Source organism: Curcuma longa, chromosome 7 (genome assembly GCF_044706935.1).
Source record: "Curcuma longa cultivar G26 ecotype Majalengka, Jawa Barat chromosome 7, ITB_CL_G26_1.1, whole genome shotgun sequence".
In the NCBI taxonomy this organism is placed as follows: domain Eukaryota; kingdom Viridiplantae; phylum Streptophyta; class Magnoliopsida; order Zingiberales; family Zingiberaceae; genus Curcuma; species Curcuma longa.
This window is the reverse complement of record NC_133867.1, coordinates 11,336,918-11,359,429: the sequence shown is the minus strand read 5'-3', so window position 1 is coordinate 11,359,429 and position 22,512 is coordinate 11,336,918. Positions and strand designations below refer to the sequence as shown.

Here is a 22,512-nt window from a genome sequence, read left to right as displayed (position 1 = left end):
TTCCTGGAGCTATCATCTACCCCACTATGAGCTTCCTCTTGGAATCTATTAGCAGACTCTTCCTTGAGGTAAGGCTTAGTATCAGACACTTGATTTGGGGTCTACATATTCTACCTTGAGCCATGAATTTCATGTGTTCTCAAGTTCTTTGACTATCTACTTAATCTGAGAGCATTAAAAGGTGATGGGAAGTTGTGGAAAACCAATCAAGACATTTATTGCATATTTACTGCCGATATGATTTGATTGCAGATTTGATGTGATATTGTATAATTGGGATGATTTGATTTGATTTGATAATAGTTGTAATTAATTAGGAGATATTATACAATTCTAATTCCTTAAACAGGAATATATAACTTGTATATAAAAGTGGCAAGTTTATTGAAATAAAGACAAGATTTTCTAGAAAACTTCATGGTATCAGAGCAACTCTCCTTCTGCTGCTCAACCATCTCTACGGTTTCGGTCTTCATCAGCCATCAGTGACTCTAATCTTCGAGGGCGACAACCTTCGACTAGAACATCTCTTCCACCTCTATTTACTTATTGAGACTACAATCAATCATGTCGGACTCCGAGTAGATGTTGACGAACTTTTCCACAATTTACTCTACTCTAAATTACCCCATGATGTGGTACTTCCTAACTCAACCAGAAACTATCTCTGCTCAATTACCATTCACAAATTGAATGGTTACAATTATCTTCAGTGGTCACAATCTGTAATAATGTTTATCAACGGACGAGGAAAAGATGATTATCTCACAATTATTCCAGAACCAAAAATTGACAATCTGGAGTATCGAGTCTGGAGGGTTGAAAACAACCTTGTTATATCATGGCTAATCAACTCTATGAATGCAGAAATAAAATTTTCTATTGTTCACGACTACCCACGATATATGGGAGACAATTCGTGATACTTTCTCTAGCCAAGACAACATTGCTAAATTATTTCATGTTGAAAGCACTCTCTAAGACTTCAAGTAGGGTAATCATTGAGTAACTACTTATTTCACAACTCTCACTCGCTATTGGCACCAAGTGGATCTCTTTGAAGCTCATAACTGGAAGTGTTCTGAAGACCAAACATATTTCAAGAGATTTGTGGAGACCAAGAGTGTTCAAATTCCTGATGGGACTTGATCAGTTTCTAGATGCAAGGGGCAAAATCCTTGGCACAAAACCACTGTCAAGTCTTCAGGAGGTGTTTTTAAAAGTCCAAAGAGAAGAAAGTCGTATAATGGTAATTTTGGAACAATCAAACTCCGAAATTCAACCTCTCAAGTCAACTAAAGCAAGTGCTCTAGCTGCCCGAAATTCTACTCACAATCAAGGATTGAAATTTCGAACTGTATCGGGCAATACTGGCGAAAAATTTCGTTCCGCCGAGGCACCGGCACAGGAATTCCGGCCGAGGAACGCTTCCGGAGGTGTCGCCCAGGCTCGGCGACGCCGCCGGAGACGCCGTCTGGGGCCGACGACGCCGCCGGGGCCCGACGACCCTCTGCGCGCAGGCCATGCGTACCGATCCGCGATTTTTCTTTTTTTTTTTGTTTTTAAAACTTAGGTTTTAATAATCAATTCCTAACTACAGTTCAAAGCTATAGTTCAAGATAATTTAAATAGGCTTTATTAAAACCTATAAAATTATCAAAAAAAATTATTTTTTATTTTTAAATATTTAGATTAAATTTTTTATTTTAATTAATATATTTTATATTTTAAAAATACCGAAACTATACCGGCACAGTACGATACGGTACCGAAACTGTATCATTCCGGTCCGAGATTGAAATTCTGACACGGCTCGATATTTAAACCTTGCTCACAATACAAATGACAATCCACCGAGGGACCCCCAAGGTGTGACTACTATCGAAAGCAAGGGCGCACCAAAGATACGTGTTGGAAGCTTCATGAGACCAAGAGTGTTTAAGTTTCTGATGGGACTTAAATCAGTCTTTGGATGCAATAAGGGGCAGAATCCTCAACACAAAACCACTACCAAATCTTCGGAAGGCATTTTCAAAAGTCCGAAGCGAAGAAAATCGTATGAGGGTAATGTTAGGACAACCAAACTCCGAAATTCAACCTCTCAAGTCAATTGAAGCAAGTGCTCTAACTGTTCGGAATTCTACTCACAACACCAATGACAATCGACCAAGGAAGGGACACCCATGGTGTGACTACTATCGAAAGCAAAGACACACCAAAGGCACATGTTGGAAGCTTCATGAGAAACCAACGGATTGGAAACCTTCCCAAGATCGCAAAGTAAAGAGAAATGGTGTAGTCACACCTACAACACAGTGTGACAACTTAGTTCCTTTTCCTAAGAAACAATTTGATATTCTCCAATAACTCATCCAGAAGGCAAGCATATCGTCTTCATCAACAATGCACACATCTACTTGCTTCCCTTGGATTGTGGGTTCTAACAATTCGAAGCACATGACAGGTGATAGATCACTTTTCTCCACTTTTCCTATGTGACAAACCCCAATCGGTGCGTATAGCAAATGGGGCATGTGCTAAAGTAGTTAGGATAGGAACCGTTCATCTCTCAAACACACTAATTCTATATTCTGTGTTATTTATTCCTGACCTTGATTGTAATCTTGTATCTCTTAGTAGATTAAATAAAGATCTCAACTGTGAAATTAAATTCTTTTCTAACTCTTGTGTGTTCCAGGACTTGCACATCAGGAAGACGATTGGCAGTGTTGAGTTTCATGAAGGTCTTTACTTCCTTAATGTCTATCCATCTTCAAGCTATTTAGTCACAAATGTCAATTAAGTCCCGATGATAATAGTCAGTCCAATAAAGAACGTAATATTATGATGTGGCACTTTAGACTTGGTCATCCTAATTTTTCATACTTAAGGTACTTATTTCCCTCACTCTTAAATAATAAAAATACGAATTTGTTTTAATGCTAAGTTTGTCAAATTGCAAAACATACTCGAAACACTTACTCTCCCAGACAATATAAGTTCATACATCCTTGTTCTCTCATCCATAGTGATATCTGGGGACCATTTCATACCCCCAGTCTCACAGGCGCAAGGTGGTTCCTACTATTGGTTGATGACCACACTAAATTATGTTAGGCATTTCTAATGAAAGACAAATCAGAAGCCAAGCACATCTTCCAAAACTTCCATGTCATGGTCAGAAACCAATTCAAATGTAATATTTAAATACTCAAAACCGACACTGCCAAAGATTTTTTCAATTCTGATCTTGGTTCATATCTCAAATCTCATGGAATTATCCAACAAAGCTCCTGTGTTGACACATCACAACAAAATGGTGTAGCCAAACAGAAAAATTGTCACATTCTTAAGGTAAGTCGATCCCTACTATTTCAAGCTAATACCCCAATCACATTTTGGGAGAAGCAATCCTCACTGCTACATACCTCATAAATCGTCTGCTCTCTCAAGTTCTCAAACACCGCACTCCATTACAGATACTACAAAAAATTGTTTCCCCAATCTCGCCTTATCTTCGACATTCCGCTCAAAATTTTTGGTTGCATCGCTTTTGTGCATATTCACTCTCAATATTGAGGCAAGTTTGATGCTTGGCCTCATAAATGTATCTTTCTTGGTTATTCCTCTAACCAAAAAGGATACAAATGTTATTCACCAGTCACTAAAAAGTTCTACAACACTATGGATGTTACATTCTTTGAGACTATCCCTTACTACTCTAATACTACAATTCAGGGGGAGAACAATACCAGTGAATTGTAGTATTGGGAGTGGGCATCCTTTCTTGGGCCATCATCATTTGAGTCTTCCATTCAACCTTCCCCAAAATCTGGTGATCCACCATCTCCAAATCTTGATAATCACCATCCTCATCCACTATCTCCAAATCTTGATAATCATCATCCTTATCCTCCTACTCTACAGGTGTATGAAAGAAGAAAACATCGAGTGTCGGTAATATCTCAACACTGCCAAGAGGAACTTAAATCACAACAAGAGACCAGATTCTAGTGCACAGCTGGAGTTTACATTAAATCTACCAATCGTACACAGGAAATGTATAAGATTGTGCACTCAACACCCTCTTTACAGTTGCATCTCCTACATGAAGCTATCACCATCGTTTCATGCATTTGTTACCTCTTTAGATAGAATCAGTAATCCTAACTCTGTGGATGAAGCTCTTAAAATTGTTGAATGGAAGAAGGCGACTTTCGAGGAATATAATGCACTAGAAAAGAATGGCATGTGCATGATAACAAAGCCACCACCAGGAAAGAAAACTATGAGGTGTAAGTGATTGTTCTCAATTAAACAAAATGCAGATGGAAGCATAGACTGGTACAAAGCACGCCTAGTGGCGAAAGGATATACTCAATCATATGGAATTGATTAGCATGAGACTTTTACGTCAATGACTAAACTCAACACAGTTCGTGTTCTACTATCCATCGCTGCCAACTTGGAGTAGTCAACTCTATCAGCTCAATGTTAAAAATCTCTTCCTTAATGGAGACTTGACTGAAGAAGTATATATGAACATCCCAACTAGCTTTAAGACAAGTGATACATAAGGAAAAGTATGCAAACTCAGAAAGACATTGTATGAGTTGAAACAGTCAACAAAAGCATGGTTTGACAAATTCACAAAAGTTTTAAAGAATGATGGATACTCTCAATCACAAATTGATCACACTTTGTTCACTAAAGCACTTCCCAGATAGGAAAATCACAATTTTGATCATGTATGTTGATGGCATTATCCTTTCAGGAAATTATAGTGATGAAATTAGAAGACTCAAGTCGCACATGTCCAAAGAATTCGAGATCAAAGACTTGAGGCACCTAAAGTATTTCTTAGGAATGAAAGTGGCACGAAGCAATAATGGCATATCAGTTACCAACGAAAATACATACTTGATCTGTTACGGGAAACTAAAATGAATGGATGCAAGCCGGTTGAAACTCCCATGGAACCAATAATAGGTTTATGCCTAGAACTGATGAATTAGCGGCTGACAAGGGACAATACCAATGGTTAGTGGGTAAGTTGATCTACTTAACTCATACGCATCCGAATATAAGTTTTTCAGTGAGTCAGGTGAGTCAGTTTCTAAATAATCCATCTATGGACCACATAAAGGCAGTGAATCGTATATTGAGATACCTAAAGAAAGATCTAGGGAAAGGTCTTATGTTCAAGAAATCAGATAGCAAATCTTTTGAAGTATATACCGATGCTGATGAAAGATCTAGGGAAAGGTCTTACGTTCAAGAAATCAAATAGCAAATCTTTCGAAGTATATACTGATGCTGATTGGGCAGGGTCTCCAAATGATAGAAGGTCTACATCAAGTTATTGCCCTTTCATATGAGGAAACCTAGTATGGCTAAGTAAGAAGCAAACAGTGGTCGCTAGAAGTAGTGCAGAAGCTGAGTTTAGAGCACTAGCCTCAGGGATTTGCGAGGGGATATGGCTAAAGCGGTTGCTAAACGATTTAAAGTTGAGACATCAAGCCCTACTCAAATCCTATGCGACAACCAGTCAGCTATCGCAATTGCCAGGAATCCTATCCACTATGATCATACCAAACATGTGGAGATTGATCGATATTTCATCAACGACAAAATTGAAGATAAGTCAATCACCCTCAACTATATTCCATCAAAGTATCAAGCAACTGATATCCTTACCAAGACCTTGTTCAGACCTAATCTAAGTAAGATGAACACGATTCTTGGGTTGGAAAACATCTACCACCTTGATTGAGGAGGAGTGTGGAAAACCAATCAAGGCAGATTTACTGTTGGTCTGATTTGATTGCAGATTTGATTTGATATTGTATAATTAGGAAGATTTTATTTGATAATAGTTATAATTAATTAGGATATATTATATGATTTTAATTCCTTAAACAGGAATATGTAACATATATAAAAGCGGCAAGGTTATTGAAATAAAGACAAGATTTTCTGGAAAACTTTAGCAATCTAGAGGTATTAAGATTCAGAGTTCTTTAAAAGCAAAATCCCACTTAAAATCTGCATTTAGGCTTCTTGGCCATGGTAGGATCAATAACAAGGTCTGTTAAGACCGTGAAGGAAAGTGGCTAAATGGTTAAAGGGGGGTGAATAACATTTTATTTGAAAACGTACTCTTACTAATACCTTAACAAGGTCAACCAAAGACAATTAACGTAGAGGAAATGCAACGAGACTGCAAACGCTAGCATGCCGATGTAATGTGGTTCGGAACTCTCATTTCTACTCCATGGCATATGAATCTTTAGCAAGTCACTCTCCAAAGCTCAGTACTCTTTCTCCTTCTTAGACGTCTTCCATATGTGGAGGGATATCTTATAATCTTCTTTACAAGACGAGGAACAAGTAAAGGTAAAGAAGATTAAAGCTACGAGTATAAAAGAGAGCTAGAAGATTAAAAACAATAAGCATGGACTCTAGCCTTTGAACTCTAGTCTTTGAATGCTCCCCTTGGTCCTCCTTTTATATCCTTCAATCTCTTCAGCTTTCAATTTTTGTTTTGTTTTTTGTCACCAATAAGTCGATTAACTGGATCGTCAACTACAACCATCCTAATGGTCGAGACAATTGACTAGACCGAAAATTCTCTGCATCTGTCAACATGCATCCGTTTTGCTTGAAGCATCTGGTTGAACAGTTGCATAATTGTAATTCAACATTCAAACCAGACAGTTGTCTTCTACTGGAATTTTCCTTCACTGATATTATTTGCTCTCCTATCTTTCACTCTTCTTATATATTTTCCATTATTCTCCTTTTTTCCTTCACTCCTTACCTATTCCTGTCATTGGACTTTCTCTGAAAAAAGGATTATCCTTTGCATACGCCTTCATCATCAACTACACTAACATGAGCAATTCAAAGGACAAAAATTATTGGCAGGCATTTCTCATTGGATGTTCTTTAAGTATGAAAATATCCAATATACTTTGAAATATTCAGAAAAACCCAATATGATACTATCATTTGTTATTTCAGAACGATATTGACCTTTTCATTTTATAATGATAAACACATCAAGATTTTAACTACACGAGTTTTCTTAGAATTGCATACTCATTCCTCCCAATATTTTTCAGGCCAGCTTCAATGCAGATCAAAATACACTTAATCACATGAGCAACTAATTGGGAATGCAAGTTAATAACAATGATACAGTTTCCAAGACTCAAATGTTTCTCCTGTATACCATAGAATAACCAATGGCAAAAGAATAACCATGGAATAAGTTTTGTCCATGGAAAAACCCCATAACCAAGAAATTCACTCTCGTATTAGGCATTGTTTAAAAGTTTCAATTTCTCCTAGTCCATTCGTTTTGAAAAAAAATATTCCCATAGTTAGCCACATGCACAAGATGAAGATACCAGCCAGCTAGCTGATAATGACCTTGGAAAATATTTCCAAGGTCTTGGGTTTGTTTCAGCCCCCAGCCATGTCAGGTTTATCCCTTTCTTTCTCTTTAAAAAAATCCATGTGCACAAAATGCAGCGTTTATAAAATACATTCTGATCAATGTAGAAAATTTTAAAGTGTAAACAAGAAAACCAAACAAGAAGATACCATAGTGAGTCGTGGATGTGACAGATCTACTCAACAGGAGGTGAAACAAATACGTGCATTTCTTATGGAGAGATTTAAGTACAAAGGGACTCGAAAATTTAAATGATTGTTGTCTACCCTCAAATGAAATGGATTAGGGTAAAGAAATTTGATGATCACTCAGAAATTAAAGATTCGATGTTAAGAGAATAAAAATTAGTATCGCAGATAAGAACTCCTTGGTTTCTAGTAAAATATTCTAGAAAAGAGTGCAATTAATAAGTTCTTATTTTTAAACAACTTTGAACCATTACAGAACTATTTAAAGAGGCTAACAGGTCCGTTGGTAATTTATTTATTCTCTAGTTGGATGATGGTGAATCAGTTAGACTTGCTGAATAAAGAGACCTAGAAGAAGCTTCCTAAAAATGCATAAATTTGTTATCAGTTTAAACAGGACATGGTAGCCAGTCTGCAAAGTAAACAGTTGGCTACAGATAATCTTCTCACTGAATCTTTAGTATAAAGAAATGAGGTACAAAAGATACCTCAGGAGCCATCCACCTATATGTTCCAGTTTCTGCTGTCATGATGCCACCCTGATTCTGAATACGAGCAACACCAAAATCTGCTACTTTCACAACCTATAGAAAACAATAATGAATAGAAGGCCTCAACAAAAATGAGGAAATCGATTTGCAATGCTTGTAATATTTTGCAGAAAAGAATAAATATGTTACAAATAACAATATGCAGATTTAAAATATCGATATAACCGAAATGATCTAATAGATTAAATACAAAAAGGCACTTTTTCAATTGCTCTGAATAAGAAAACCACAATAAGAAATAGCAGGAATGACAGATTCCAGAGGAAGTAACTTTTTGCCTGTGGATGGGGAAAGTGGCCATGCAATAGTAAGAATGATACTTGGTTTACCACTGTTAGGAAATACCAGTTTGTTATGAAGATATACAAAAGAGAAACACGTGTAAATCAATGACAATGTTTTACGTAGAAATCCAGAGGGGAAAAAACATAGTTCAGAAAAGAGAACTCATTCAAGTAATAATTGCATAAAAAGATATATATACATTTGTAGAGGACGATGATGATACAATGATGATGGCACTCACTACAATGTCCTCACAGCATCCTTATATTTTCTTGCACTGCATATGTTTTTAAGGAAACATGCATTTGCTCATCCATAAACCCTAAACCACGTATGGTAAAAAGAAATCCTAATGGGTCTTGCCTGCAGATGATGCCCACTATTGGCTTGGTCAGGATCAATTCACTTCTGTTCAGAACCTTCTGTTGCAATGCCTCATGATACTAATCTGTGGACCTAATCTAGTATGACCTAACATGTGCGACTCTTCAAAGGTTAGTAACTGGCAGACCGATCTAAAATTCTTCAATTCAATGTATAAATATGATATACTTCGCTTGGGGGCCAACAATCAATGCTTGACCTCAGGATCAACAGAGAAAAAAAACAGTTTAGCTTCCAAAACAATTCAACCACATATATCTCCCCTACATGATAGTTTTGTGTACTCTAAAAGAAGTTTGTGCAGACACTTTAGAAGGGGTTAACTACCAGACACTTCAACATCTGCATAGGCAAGAGCTATGTTAGAGTCAAATATATGTATCCAGCAAAGTGTGGATCTAAGTGGATGACACCTCAAATGTTTTATATGGGATCAATGAATGTCAAAGTGCAGGGCGTCTGACACAAGCACAAAGGGAGTAGATGAAAGTCTAAATTATCAGTCATTAACAAGTTAGACATATTTTGATTTCTCTACTTAAATGTCTATATCATGATTGCAACTTCTTCCTTCCTCATGCCCCCCCCCCCCCCCCCCCCCCCCCCCCCCCCCCCCCCCCCCAACACACACAAGTCGGTACACCCATCAAGTCTAGAATAATAATGTATCAGGTGGGCATATACCATATTCCAACTATTATAGGAAACTTAACAGACCTATTAAAAATTGTGTTGATGTCACATAAAGTACAAGTCTGATGCTCTGTGCTACAATTGTCTTTATTCTGCTTGCTGTAAGTGTCTATCATCTAACTTATTGGTTTACTGCCACACATGAAAGCCCTCAACTCAATTGAACCTCTTTCATCCATGTGAACAGGTCACATGTGCTAATATCTAGACCACTTTTAAGATTCTACCTCCAATGTACTCTAATCCTCTTACTACTCTACTTGGAAAAATCAGATTCCTCTTCACATCAAGAACATGATACACATTAGTCAAAGTCTTGATAATCCCATCAACCAATCAGACATCTTGACCTTCTATAGTTTCACCAACAATTTTATATGGGGCATTAATTACCATTGTCAAATTTCATTCCATGTCAATCAATATGGGCGGAATTTTTCATTCTGCCCATCAACTGGCACACAAGAAGCCTCAATACAGAGTACGCAAGCAGAACAGGTGGGAGTGTCTTCTGTGGGGCAATTGTTCATGCTGCAAGCCGTGGCCACACCTTTGTGTTGCTGGTTCTTCTGCAAGAGAGACAACAATGAATGAAGGAAAAGAAAGTGAGTCTCTTCTGCAAGGCGAATCATCCTTGCTGTGTCTTCCTCATGATTACCTACTACATGACTGCAGCTGGGGCAAATGTGGAGTGTCTTCTGCAAGGAGAATCCTTCCTGCTGCATTTTCCTCACCCCCGTCTTCTATACGACTGCAACTAGAGAAGGTTAGGCTCCAAGTTAAACTTTGCTTCTTCATGTGTTGTTGGTTCTTCCTCAAACCATGACCACCTTTTTCTTCTTCCATGAGCCACGCGGTCTGTGACAGGTCTTCTTTTTTTATTTCTTCTAGGACCTGTGATTCTGCTTCTTATACTGTTGTTGCTGCTCACCCTCCTCTTTTCCTGCCAGCTCCTACTCTTCCTCAATGGTGCATGTGTCAGCGCCGCTGGCATAGTACTCATACAATTTTATTCTAATGGCACTGCTTTGGTCAGCATGTTTGCAATTTGTTCTGACCAAAAGCACGACAGGTTTTCCCTGCATTAAGCTTCTCTTGTATAAACATTCAATTTCCACGTGCTTTATCATGTCATCTTATACTGGATTGTCTGAAATGCTAATGGTCAACTTGTTATTAGAAAATAACATCCTCTTGATCTTTTTAATCCTTAAACAATGAAGTAAATTCTTGAGGCATGATGACTCATAACGTCCAGATTTACATTTTGTTTTTGCTTCTCCAAGTCACAAAGTTGCCACTGATATAAGTGCAGCAACTCTAATCAATCATCCACCATAATCTAAAGTCAAAATAGCCTTCTATGGATGGTTCCTCATGGATAAAACAAAATTCCAAACTTTGGCATTTTTTTACAAAAAGTGGAATCCTCAATGTCTATATGTTCCTTTCAAAGATAAAACATAAAATAAGATGGGGGGTCATGGTCATCTCTCATTAAATAAGGTAAAATGATTTTGCTAATAGACTAGACTCTCTGGACTTCAATTCCATCCATGCTTTTCCACTTTTATAGTGCTAAATTAAGCAATGGAGAAGCCTCTAACCAAGTTACTACCCAGGTTGTATCCAATAGTGAGGCAGCATACTACACGAGAACCTTTGTTCACATCCCCAGAAGGGCCTCACAAAGAACTCCCTTGATGTGATACCATGAGCAAATTTGCCTTCAAAAGTTGTTTATTCCATAGACAATAACCAGCCTGCTATTGATCTTGCTGAGTTTGATTAATAATCCAGAAACTTCTGTTAAGAAAGTGCCTAATTTATCTACATAGCTAAAAGATGAAGTTTTAGGAAGGCATGTGACTAAATTAGTATAAAGATAGCATATGCTTTGAGCATTCTGAAACTTTTTATTAAGTTGATCAGAACAAAGAACATATCAAGGAAAAATAGTACAATGACAAAATAACTCTACTGGCAAAAGAATCATACAAAATTACTATCAATGAGTAAGTTGGCTGTCTTCAAGTCTCTATGAACAATATTGTTATTATGTAAATATTCCATCCCCTTGCAGACATCAATAGAAAATTTCAGCAACATAGAAAGTTCAAGGATGTTATGCTGCTTATGCAAATAGTCGTACAAGTTTCCTCCTTGCATGTACTCTGTAAGACAATAAACATGTGCCAGATAAGTGCAATACAAAAGGATGTTGGAAAATCATCAGCAAGTATGATGGAGTAGTTCAGCATCCAGCATGAAATATAACATAAAAATGAGAAGGATTTTCTGAAAACAGAGCCACAGATAAACCAAGGAAATATAATCTACGATGGTCTCTCTAAATCTAGATATCTGCAATACACTTTTTTTTTATGGGACCGGAAAGTGATCAAAAACAAACACTACCTCAATTTTTTCATTCCCTTGATCAAACTAGAGAGCGTATGCACCTTGCAGACACATAAATAAAGGATTCATACCTTAAACAAATAAATGTACTTATGAAACAAGGTTATAGTTTGGGTACTAATATGAGAAACAGTAATTGTTTATACATATCATGAAACTTATGACATACATTATGCCCATTCATTATACTGCCATGTAAGATTACTGTCAAATTTATCTAACTCCTACTGATTGACAAAAAAAAATACAGTTTAAGAATTACATTGAAGGTTGAACCCAAAAAAAGAATATGTGCAAAATGATATGTGGATTAAAATTTAAGGGGTTATTTAGTAGTTTACCTAATAATCATTCTAAGATTTGTATATAAACATACATTGTTATCAAATCAAGATATGTGATACTCAAATGGTTCCTATTTTAAAACATTGAACTGGAGTCAGTAACTGAACTGAATCAACTATTTTTGTATAAAACTAGGATTGGCTCCCTCATGTGCACACACACACTTACTGATGCAAATATAATAAAAAAGAGTCACTCTGCCGCTTTATAATCTGTCGGTAGATTGGATGGGCCCTTTAAGATAAAGGACAAAGCTCTTAGGAGATGGCTCGACCATAGGATAACAGTTTACATCCCTACTCACTAATAGTTCAAACCAAGCTCAATTATGCAGAACTACAAGGATGTCTAATTCAAACAACGGACTTTGCACAAGCAGCTCATAATGGAAAGGTGAGTGAATAAAATTTGAACACATCAACAATCCTCTCGTACCATACTTAAGATTTGATTGACAGAAATCCAAAAGTTTTAGTATAAAAGTTATATTTATATTATTGTATTTGTATGCAACAAAATCACATATATGAACATTCAAATTATAACAATGAACAAATGAAGATTTAATAAATAGTTAAACTAGTCCTTTCTTATTACCTGTAAAATGAAGAAAAAAGAAATTCATAGATACATATTATTGTAAAACTCAAGCTGTGAACATAAAATGAAGAAAACATAATAAGATCAAATTGTTGATTCAAAATTATTTTTGAAAATAAATATTCACTTAAACATTGAGTTACATCAGGGCAATCAGACAACCTTAAAAATAACTACTACACAGAAAAAGACAAAATATCCAGATAAATTGGGACTGATTTCAGAAAACAAAAGAATGAGCAAACAGAGCAGATCAACACAGCATAACATCCTCAAAAAGCAGCTCATTCATGTGCATATGCACTGAGTCTATCTTGTCAGTGATTTGCCTCAGTATTCAATTGATGCCAAAGATTACCTGTTACAATGCAAAGTTGTGGAGGTTTTGTGCACGCACCAATAAAACGAACAACATTTTCATGTTGGACATTCCTGGAAGAATTCCCAATGATAAGAACCAAAAGAAGCTAACAAGAACAAAGGGCACTAAAAGAAAGAATCAAGCAATCTTTGTGATGAGCAAAAAAAAACATAAAGGTCAAAAGTAAAGAAAAAATCGAGAACTTATATAATTTCATCCATCATACCATGGCAAGTTGTATTATGGAGTAACAAGCTACCATAATACTATAAGCATGATATAATATGGAGAAAGATGAATCACTTACTTTAGAATAAATACTTCTTGCTGGAACTCTTGTAGCAGAGAATCATTGAGAAGATCAGATCTGATAATTTTAATGGCAACATCCTGCCCTAAATAACTGCCACGATACCTACAACATTTTTATGCCCCAATGCGCACAAAACAAAAGCATTAACCTGGTTCACCATTTCTACTTTCAGAAATACAAGGTGATTATTTAACTCACAGATCTCCACAAGACCCAGATGCAATTTTCTCTCCTGTTTTCAATGATCTTCTGTCGATTTCCCACTCACCAGCTTTTCCAACAGCAAGTATCCTCTCTGAGGCTGAAGAATGAGATGAACCAGACCAGGAACCCTGTAAAAACAAATCAAAGTGATTGTTTCATTAGTATTCCATATCCCCCCCCCCCCCCCCCCCCCCCCCCCCCCTTTCTCACTTTCTCGAACATGATAAACTCTCAGCTTCTCAAGGAAGCAAGTATAGATAATACAATATCCATGATTACTTGGTAGAGTTTCTCGAAGAAAAACACAGGTTACCACTAAATTAATAAAAATGATGACATAGCACTCAAGTGCATAAAATGATACCTTAACTGGTCCACATTCTTGCAAACTTGGATCATTTAATAGGTATGCTTAACAGGTTCAACTAAACTCAATACCAAATAATTGTAACATTTCCATGCCAAGATCTAGCTCCATCAGCTCATGAAATATTGTGACTGGCACCAACTTGGTATGCCATACAAAACCACTAGTGCAGTTCATTGCAATCGAGGAATGAAAAAACCCAGCATAAATGAGACTTTGAACATTGGATTAAAATACAATTAATGAGTGTGTCAGGGACTTAGTTGTGAATAGTGTACAATGTGGAGGACCAAGTTGTAATTTTAAACTAACGAATAGCAAACATAAGTAGAGAGGACTATGTATCATATCCAACTTGTCTCCCCATGAATCAAAGCTGTTCTCGTTGACGTGATAATCTCATTGCTGGTGTTGAACAAATCTTAACCAATCAAATGGTTGATTTATATAATCATATTGATCAATCAATCAAATATCCTGACCACTTCTAGGGCCTACTACCACTTTCCATTATGGAAAGAGGACTCTTTGATGCAATTCAGTGGCTGAAAGGTTGAGTCGCTGTCTCCGATCATGCTGCATCCAAGCCTCTTCCTCCATACAGAGCCTCTCATATCAAGCTTAAATGGAAAGAGGCTCTGCTGCCAAGTACATATTCTCATCACATGTTGTAGACTCACCTTCATCCTTCCTCACATTGTGGATACCAACAGACAGTGTTGATTTTCTTCCCTTTATAAGTAGCAATAGTGAAAGCGTCCATCTTTCAGAGAGCATCAAGCCCCTCCCCCTATTGCTCCTTGTGCAGTGAGCAAGATATAAAATCTCGACCCGTGCTGAAGTTTTGATCTTAGACCGAAATGATACGGTTTCAATCTTGGACCGAAACGATACGGTTTTAGCACCGTATTGTACCGTGCCAATATGATTTTGGTATTTTTTAAATATAAAACATATTAACTAAAAATAAAAAAATTTAATCTAAATATTTAAAAAAAATAAATAATAAAAAAATTATTATATATATATTAAATTAATAGGATAGTTTTATTAAGCATATTTAAATTATCTTCTGCAAAAAGATGGAATCCGCCACCCCAGCAGCCCCACACGGTCGGCCCCACGACCATATGTGAAGAGGTAAATCGAGAAACTACATTTGGCCACAACGGAGGAGGGTATTGTCTCGGCTTCGCCGAGATCCGAACCCTTGCCCTCTTCTGCAAGTCTACCCCGTTGTAACCAACTCAGCTATGCCCCGGGGGCGCAAGCATATTTAAATTATCCCGACTATAGCTAGGAGTTGATTGAAATTATTAACCTAAGTTATTTAATTAAAAGACTAAGTTCGACCTTCGTCCCTATTTTGCGCCACCAACGTTCCTTTTTTTGTACGCACGAGCTCCTTCCTATTTCGCATTGCGCAATCCTTCCTCTTCCAACTGCAAAGCTCGCGCAACAAGCCCTCAGCCCTTCACGGCCGCCCCAAGGCCACTTCTTCCTCCTTCCCTATTCCACGCCACCAATGTTCCTCCTTCTGTTCGCACGAGCTCCTTCCTATTCCGCATCGTGCGAGCTCCTTCCTATTCCGCATCGCATGAGCTCCTTCCTCTTCCTACATTAGCGGCAACCGTGGAGGGTTGAGGACGAGTCGCGTGAGCCTTGCGGTCAGAAGAGGAAGGAGCTTGCACAACGCAAAACAGAAGGAAGAACGCTAGCCCCGTGCGACGAAGGCCCAATACCTTGAGCATGTCAGTGCCGATTTCGGTCGACCAGCGGAACAAATGTTTCACCCGTATCTGGCAAGATAGGACAAGATTAAAACCCTTGAGTGAGAGGCAGTTCTACTTAAACATTGAGCAACAATCAAACTCTATAGGTCATCAAGCAATGCCACTGATCAACTTATTCCCGAGTTAGTAGTAAGTCGAGGGTCCATGTGATAATTGTCCTCGCATGCAAGTTACAACCCCTCACACTATTTGAAAGTGAAAAACAACTATAGGTGTAGCCCCGCTCTCCATTCAAAAGCCTGTACAAACCACTAACAGATCTCGTGGCAATGGAGGTGGTCATGGAGATCATTAAGGCTATAGTAAAGCTATTGAGGTCATACTGGTAAACAAAACAAGCCTAAATGCACACTATAGAAAATTTGCCCATGTTTGGATGTGCTACTTCCTTTGTGGCTATCTATTAGGTCATCCTCTACATACCACCCATGAGCATTTTTCCACCACAGTTATTCAGGATGCTCTCGTGTCCCTATGGTTCTAGCATCACGAACACAATTCTTATTAAGGAGTATACACATGCTCATTGACTACATGCTATAATAGATGGATCCACTAATTAGACGTTGTCTTACCTTATAAAGGTACTTTTTACTTGCATTTATGACATATTCCACAAGACCTACTAGGATCTATGAATAGGGAGATTTTGAATGCATGTCTAGTAACATTCATTCATTCTCTAATCCTATAACACTCACTTTACCTACCAATATCATAATTATCAATCATAGAATTTAAGTTTAACTAGGTTATAAATTTAACATTCATTCATTATGAAGGTTTAGGTAACCAACTTAGTTGAGAAAATTTAAGTAGGTCAAAGAAGTATAGAAATTTAAATTTGTATCAGAGAATTTAAATTTTAAAAGTAGAACAAGCATTAACCGGGAAACAAAATGAAAACATGTTTGGACCAGTTGATATTCTAATAAAGGTACGAAAGTGCCTAAAAAAGTAGAGTATTGAATGACATACAAAGTTATCCAACCTTATATTGAAAACTAAGAAAGGAGTTGAAGGTAAGTACTCTAGTCCCCTTGTACAAAAATAAAAAAGATGTACAAAATTGTGAGAATCATAAGGGCAATTAGCTAATGAGGCATACCATGAAACTTTGAGAAAGAGTGGAAGAAAAAAACATTAAGAAATAGGATCAAGGTAACCAAAAATCAATTTAAATTTATGTCTAAAAGATCGACGACATAAGTTATAATTCTCTTAGCCGACTAATTGAAAATATCAAGAAAAGAAGCAAGACTTACATATAGTATTCATTGACTTTGAAAAAGTTTGTATCAGAATCTCAAGAGAAATTATATAGAGATTTCTAGAAAGAATGGCGTAAGCGAAGCATGTACGAGGATGTAATGGCAAGAGTAAAGACTCTAAGTGGATTAACCAAAACGTTTTCTATAAAAAAAGAGTTACATGAAGTATTAACTCTAAATTCATATCTTTTTACACTAATTATGGATGAACTTATTGGACACATCCAAGATACATTATTATGTTTCATGTTATTTGCAAATAATATTTCTTTGATCGATGAGAGCTTTAAATATTAAGCTCGAATCTTGGCAAAAAACAATTAAGGTAAAATGTTTTAAACTTAATAAAATAAAGACATAATATATGAAATTTAAATTTGTAGAAATAGGCGTAATAAGGCAATTGTTAAGATAAGAAATGATAAGTTATCTGTAACTATAACTGAGAGCTTTAAATATCTAAGATTATTTTTACAAAAGGAAGGAAAGATTGAAAGAGATGTTTTACATAAGATACAAGTAGAATAGCTGAAATATAAGAGGGCATTAAAAAAAATTATAATTATAAGATACCTTCAAAATTTAAAAGGAAGTTTATAAAATGACGGTTAGACCTGTTATATTATTTTGAGTTGAATGTTGGACTTTGAAACGAACACGTGAGCAAAAGATGAGTTGCAAAAATAAGAATGTTAAGATGGATGTACGAACATATGAGGACGGAAAAAATAAAAAATGAAAATATTATAGAGAAAGCCAAGTTGCGCCTATTAAGAGAAAACTCTGCGAGATTCGTTTAAAATAGTGTGGACATGTACTTAGGCAATTAAAAAATTGCTCAGTTAGGCAATGCGATATCATAATAAATATACACATTAATTAAGAAAGAAAAAGACCAAAAAAGATTTAGCTAACAACGATAAAATAAAATAAAATTCTTTTAAATGTAGATGAAGATATAGTAGAGAATCGAGTCCAATAGCATAGGAGTTGTTTTATCAAATTGTCAATTGTTCTTACACTTAAGGCATTGTGTAAATCTTACTTTGTTTATTCTTATCTCTTTCCTCTATTCTTTGTTTTTTGTGTTTAATTCACTTTGAATTTATTATTAGACAGTAAGCTTATTAAATCTTTAAAATGCTCTATACATTGACTAGTAATTTTGTTTCCATTCAACATTCATGGATACAGAAGGTAATTAACATAATGCATGATCTTGGGCCTTAGTCGACTATTTACACCACCTCTATCTACTTTTGTAGCAACTCTTTAAATTTCCTCCTACAAACTCACAACCATCTTAGCTATTTGCGTTCTTCTATTCTTGAAGATATAATGCCTACTTTATCTTATCTTGTGAATCCTAAGTATGAAGCTTGTTAGTTGCGAAAACACATTTAAATTATGTCATAAAATTGTTGTTAAATATGCTTCTACATCATTCTCTTTACTTCATTGATACTTAGTGGTTCTAGTCAAGTATGTTCTAAAATTGATTTTGAATACTTTGCCACTCATTGATAAGCATTAAAAAATGACTTAGTTTTTCTTAACAAAAAATTATTTTTCCTTCTATACTAAGAACCCAATTTGGTGTATATGTTATGGTGTTAAGAAGAATAACAAAAAGAATGTTTCTCATCCTAAAATTTTAGCTCAGCCAGAGCATTATTCGTTAGTTATCTTTTCCTTTATACACCTTAACAGAATGGTGCACTTGAAAGAAGAACTCACGATAGGTTGGGACTAGTACCCTTCTCTTCCATATAGGGATCCCACTAATATTTTGGATGATGGCAATTTAATTTACACTCTTTTATACATTGCATGCCCCCTTTATAATCCTATTTCCATTTGGTCCTAAATTCTTGGTATTTTAATGTGCTTGGTTTGCCCATTTATTACCTCCTAGCACAGATAAACCATCACCTAGTTCAAAAGCGTCTTTAGCTAAGCATGATTTCAGAAGGGACATAGTTGACTGTCCTAAGTTAACATGTGTATTTGTTTATGTTGATGTCATCTTCTTTGAGTCTGTTTCATTCTTTTCAAACTCTTCATCTAAATCAGAGTCTGTGATGGAGATGCTTTTAGTTCCTTTTCTTGTAGAATTGCTAACACTAGAGCCTCCACTGTAGAGGACAGTTGATGCCCATGAGACTACATTACTCGCCCAACACTACCTCCTATTCCATATCTAGCCTCTAATTTTAATATTCCTATTGCTCTCTAGAAAGATATTCACAATTCCTTTACCTCTCGTTTAATTTCTTATTTTGTATCTTATGTTGCATGGTTACTGGCTATTTTGTCTTCTTTTCTTTTTCTTTAGCTTCATACTCTATTTTATGTAATACTTCAGTGGCACTCTCGCTTCTATAGTTTACATCTATGGTGGATACAAAATATGGTTAAGGAGATACAGGCCTTACATTCTAATGCTGCTTGAGAGTCAGTAGCTCTTCCTGCTGGCAAGTCGTTAATAGTTTGCAAAAAGGGTATTCACAGAGAAGGTATCACCTACAGGGATTGTAAGTGGTTGAAGGCTTGATTAGTAGGTAATGGTGATGCATTCAAGTCTAGATCACTTGAACATCATTTCACATGGCTAAAATTGCTTCAGTCCATCTGTTCCTCACGTTGGTCGATCATATTTCAGCAACCCCTTCACTAGTTTAGATATCAAGAATGTCTTTTTGCATGGTGATCTTATGTAAGAAGTATACATATAGCAACCTTCATATTTTAATACTCAACAGGAAGATATGCAAATTGAGGAAGTCCTTGTATGGTCTATGCAATCCCCTTATGGCAGTTTTTTAGTAAATTCAACTTTGCTCTCCTTCAGTTCGAGATGATTAAAAGTGTCTCTGATCACCTAGTAATTCATCTTACATCTATATCTGGGAAGTTTATTCTTCTTATCATTTACATGGACAATGGACAATATCATCATAACTATAACTAATTATGGATCTACAAGGATCATAAAGCAAAAAGTCTATCATCAATACCACTTTCAGTTTAAAGAACTAGATGATATGAGATATTTTATTAGTGAAGGAGTGGCTCACTCAAAAGGAGACATTTATATCTTCCAAGAAATATAAACATTTATATGCTGGAGGAGACCACTATGTTGGCATCTAGTTGATACTTGCATAGATCCAAATGAAAACTAATGTTAGGATAGAGTGGATCATTGAAAGGTATAGAAAAATAGTAGGGAAACTATGCTACTCACAATCACATGATTAGGCATATCACTCGCAGCAATGAGTGTAATCAGTTACTTTCTTCATGCCCCACATCATGATCGTTTAGAAGCTGTGTCAATTTTACAAAAGCTAAAGAATGCTTTAAGGAAAGGTCTTTTGTATCAAGGTTAAAGTCAGCTTCCAATTGTGTATTATATTGATGCTGATGGGCAGGTCTCCTATAAATTATAGATCTATATTGATCTGATATGCCCTTTAAGATGCAATTTGATTTCCTCACAAGAACAAACTATCATAGTGTCAATTGTGAAGGCAAAATATAGATCTATGACTCTCTACTTACATGTGCGCTGATTTGAGTTAAATAGTTGGTTCCAGATAGACACATGCTCCCAAAGAACAAAGGAAGTTGTATTGTGACAACTCAGCTTTCTTGCATGTAGCTTCTAATCCAGTGTTCTATGAATCGCAAAATAAAAAGTTTCGTTGTCACTTCGTTAGAGAAAGGTGTAACTCATTAAAGTTGTCACATCATCAATTAGTTTCAATGATAAATTAGGATTTTCTAATTTTAAGCCAAATTCAAGAGGAGTGTTAGAAATGTAAATAATATTAAGAATCTACTTGTAATTTTAAAGTGATCAACAGTAAACATAGATAGAGAGAACTACTTAGGGTCTCAACCCCTGATATTCCATTATTATCATAGCGTGATTCACATTTTGTAGGTCCATTTGTACAATTTGCTTGACCTTAAGTAAGCTTAGCAGAAGAGTCCCTATATAAAGAATTGATGCTTATACTTTTGAAGTATTAACTGGTGTGGTTGCCTTAGCTTGGTAAACCTAGTGCAGTTGTCTAGGTTATCAATCTTCCTTCTGTCTCAAGTTCATAAGATTCTACAACTTAGAGCCTACCATCTTACCATTACCATTATTGATAAGTATATGTCCCATAATTGCAAAACATTGTCTCTTTCCTCTTAATATTAGGTCAAGGTTATTCTCGCTTTATTACCTTTCCTCTCTTACTCTTCTGGTGGCTGGGCTGAACCACTTGCCTCTCTTCCAGCGACACACCAACCACCCCTTCTCCTTGTGTCGCACAAGTGCCCTTTTGCTATTCTTGTTAATTCTCTTCCTATAGGAGGGGAGATATTTACAACCCTTTTTCCATTTCTTTCCCTTAAACATAAAGTTAAGATGACTTAAATTGAAAATCCTTACCCTAATTTTGGTTATACAATACTTCTTATCCATTCCAAAATGGTCCCTATCATTTCGTTTTTTTCCCCATCCAAAGGTCCATAAAACTGGATCGGACCACCAGCGTGACCAGAAAATGGGAACTTAATACTTCTCTAGGTTGGGTTTGCTTGTTTGTGCAAAAAATAAAAACAGTTAGCTGGTTTAGTAAAACTCAACTGGTCAAACTGATCTTCAAATAATAGATCAATTTTTCATTTTATTAAAAATGTCAAAAAATACTCATTTCTAATTTCAAATAATTAACTTTGAAATATAAAAATAATCACTTCTAATATTTTATCCTACTATGATAATAAATACATTAAAAAAATGAGATCCTCCATCAAAATTAGAATTGCAAGTTGATTATTCTAATTTTATATCAATAATTATTTCATATTTATTAGTAAGTTCTAAGTTTTTTATATATATTTATATCTGAATTCTGATTAAGTACGTACTAGTATTTTTTAAAAATTTTTATAACAAAATGGAACTCTCCTAGTTGATATTCAATTATTTTTATCACTTGCACCAAATTATAATGAAATAAAACAAATGCAATTTTTTGGTGATATGTTACATAATTTCTTAATCTTCTTCATTGCCCAAATTTAAAATTAATGAATAAAATCAGTTTAACTAGTGGATCCAAGTCGGTCACCAACAGACTCAACCAGACGAATATTTTGCTCTTTACATGCTGTTTGGCCAATCGATCCACTGGTCCAACCATTGAACCAATAACTCAGAGCTTAGTGGGTTCAATTCTCAGTTTAGTTTTTATAACGATGCAAAGGTCTGACCCA

General features: G+C 35.9%; 1 protein-coding gene across 6 annotated transcripts in view; it reads right to left on the bottom strand.

Moving 5' to 3' along the window:
• LOC141831441 (serine/threonine-protein kinase STY46-like) overlaps positions 1 to 22,512 on the bottom strand; it is a 60,092-nt gene that overhangs the window by 7,125 nt on the left and 30,455 nt on the right. For all 6 annotated transcript variants that reach the window (XR_012602072.1, XM_074718793.1, XM_074718796.1 and 3 more), the window contains 5 exons: positions 13,799 to 13,932; positions 13,595 to 13,702; positions 13,285 to 13,358; positions 11,559 to 11,734; positions 8,136 to 8,231 (listed from right to left, as the gene is read on the bottom strand). Coding sequence is in view for 5 of the 6 variants with exons in the window: in XM_074718793.1 (XP_074574894.1) it covers positions 8,136 to 8,231; positions 11,559 to 11,734; positions 13,285 to 13,358; positions 13,595 to 13,702; positions 13,799 to 13,932 (588 nt within the window). In the remaining variant the exon portion in view is untranslated. The remainder of the gene's footprint in view (positions 1 to 8,135; positions 8,232 to 11,558; positions 11,735 to 13,284; positions 13,359 to 13,594; positions 13,703 to 13,798; positions 13,933 to 22,512) is intronic.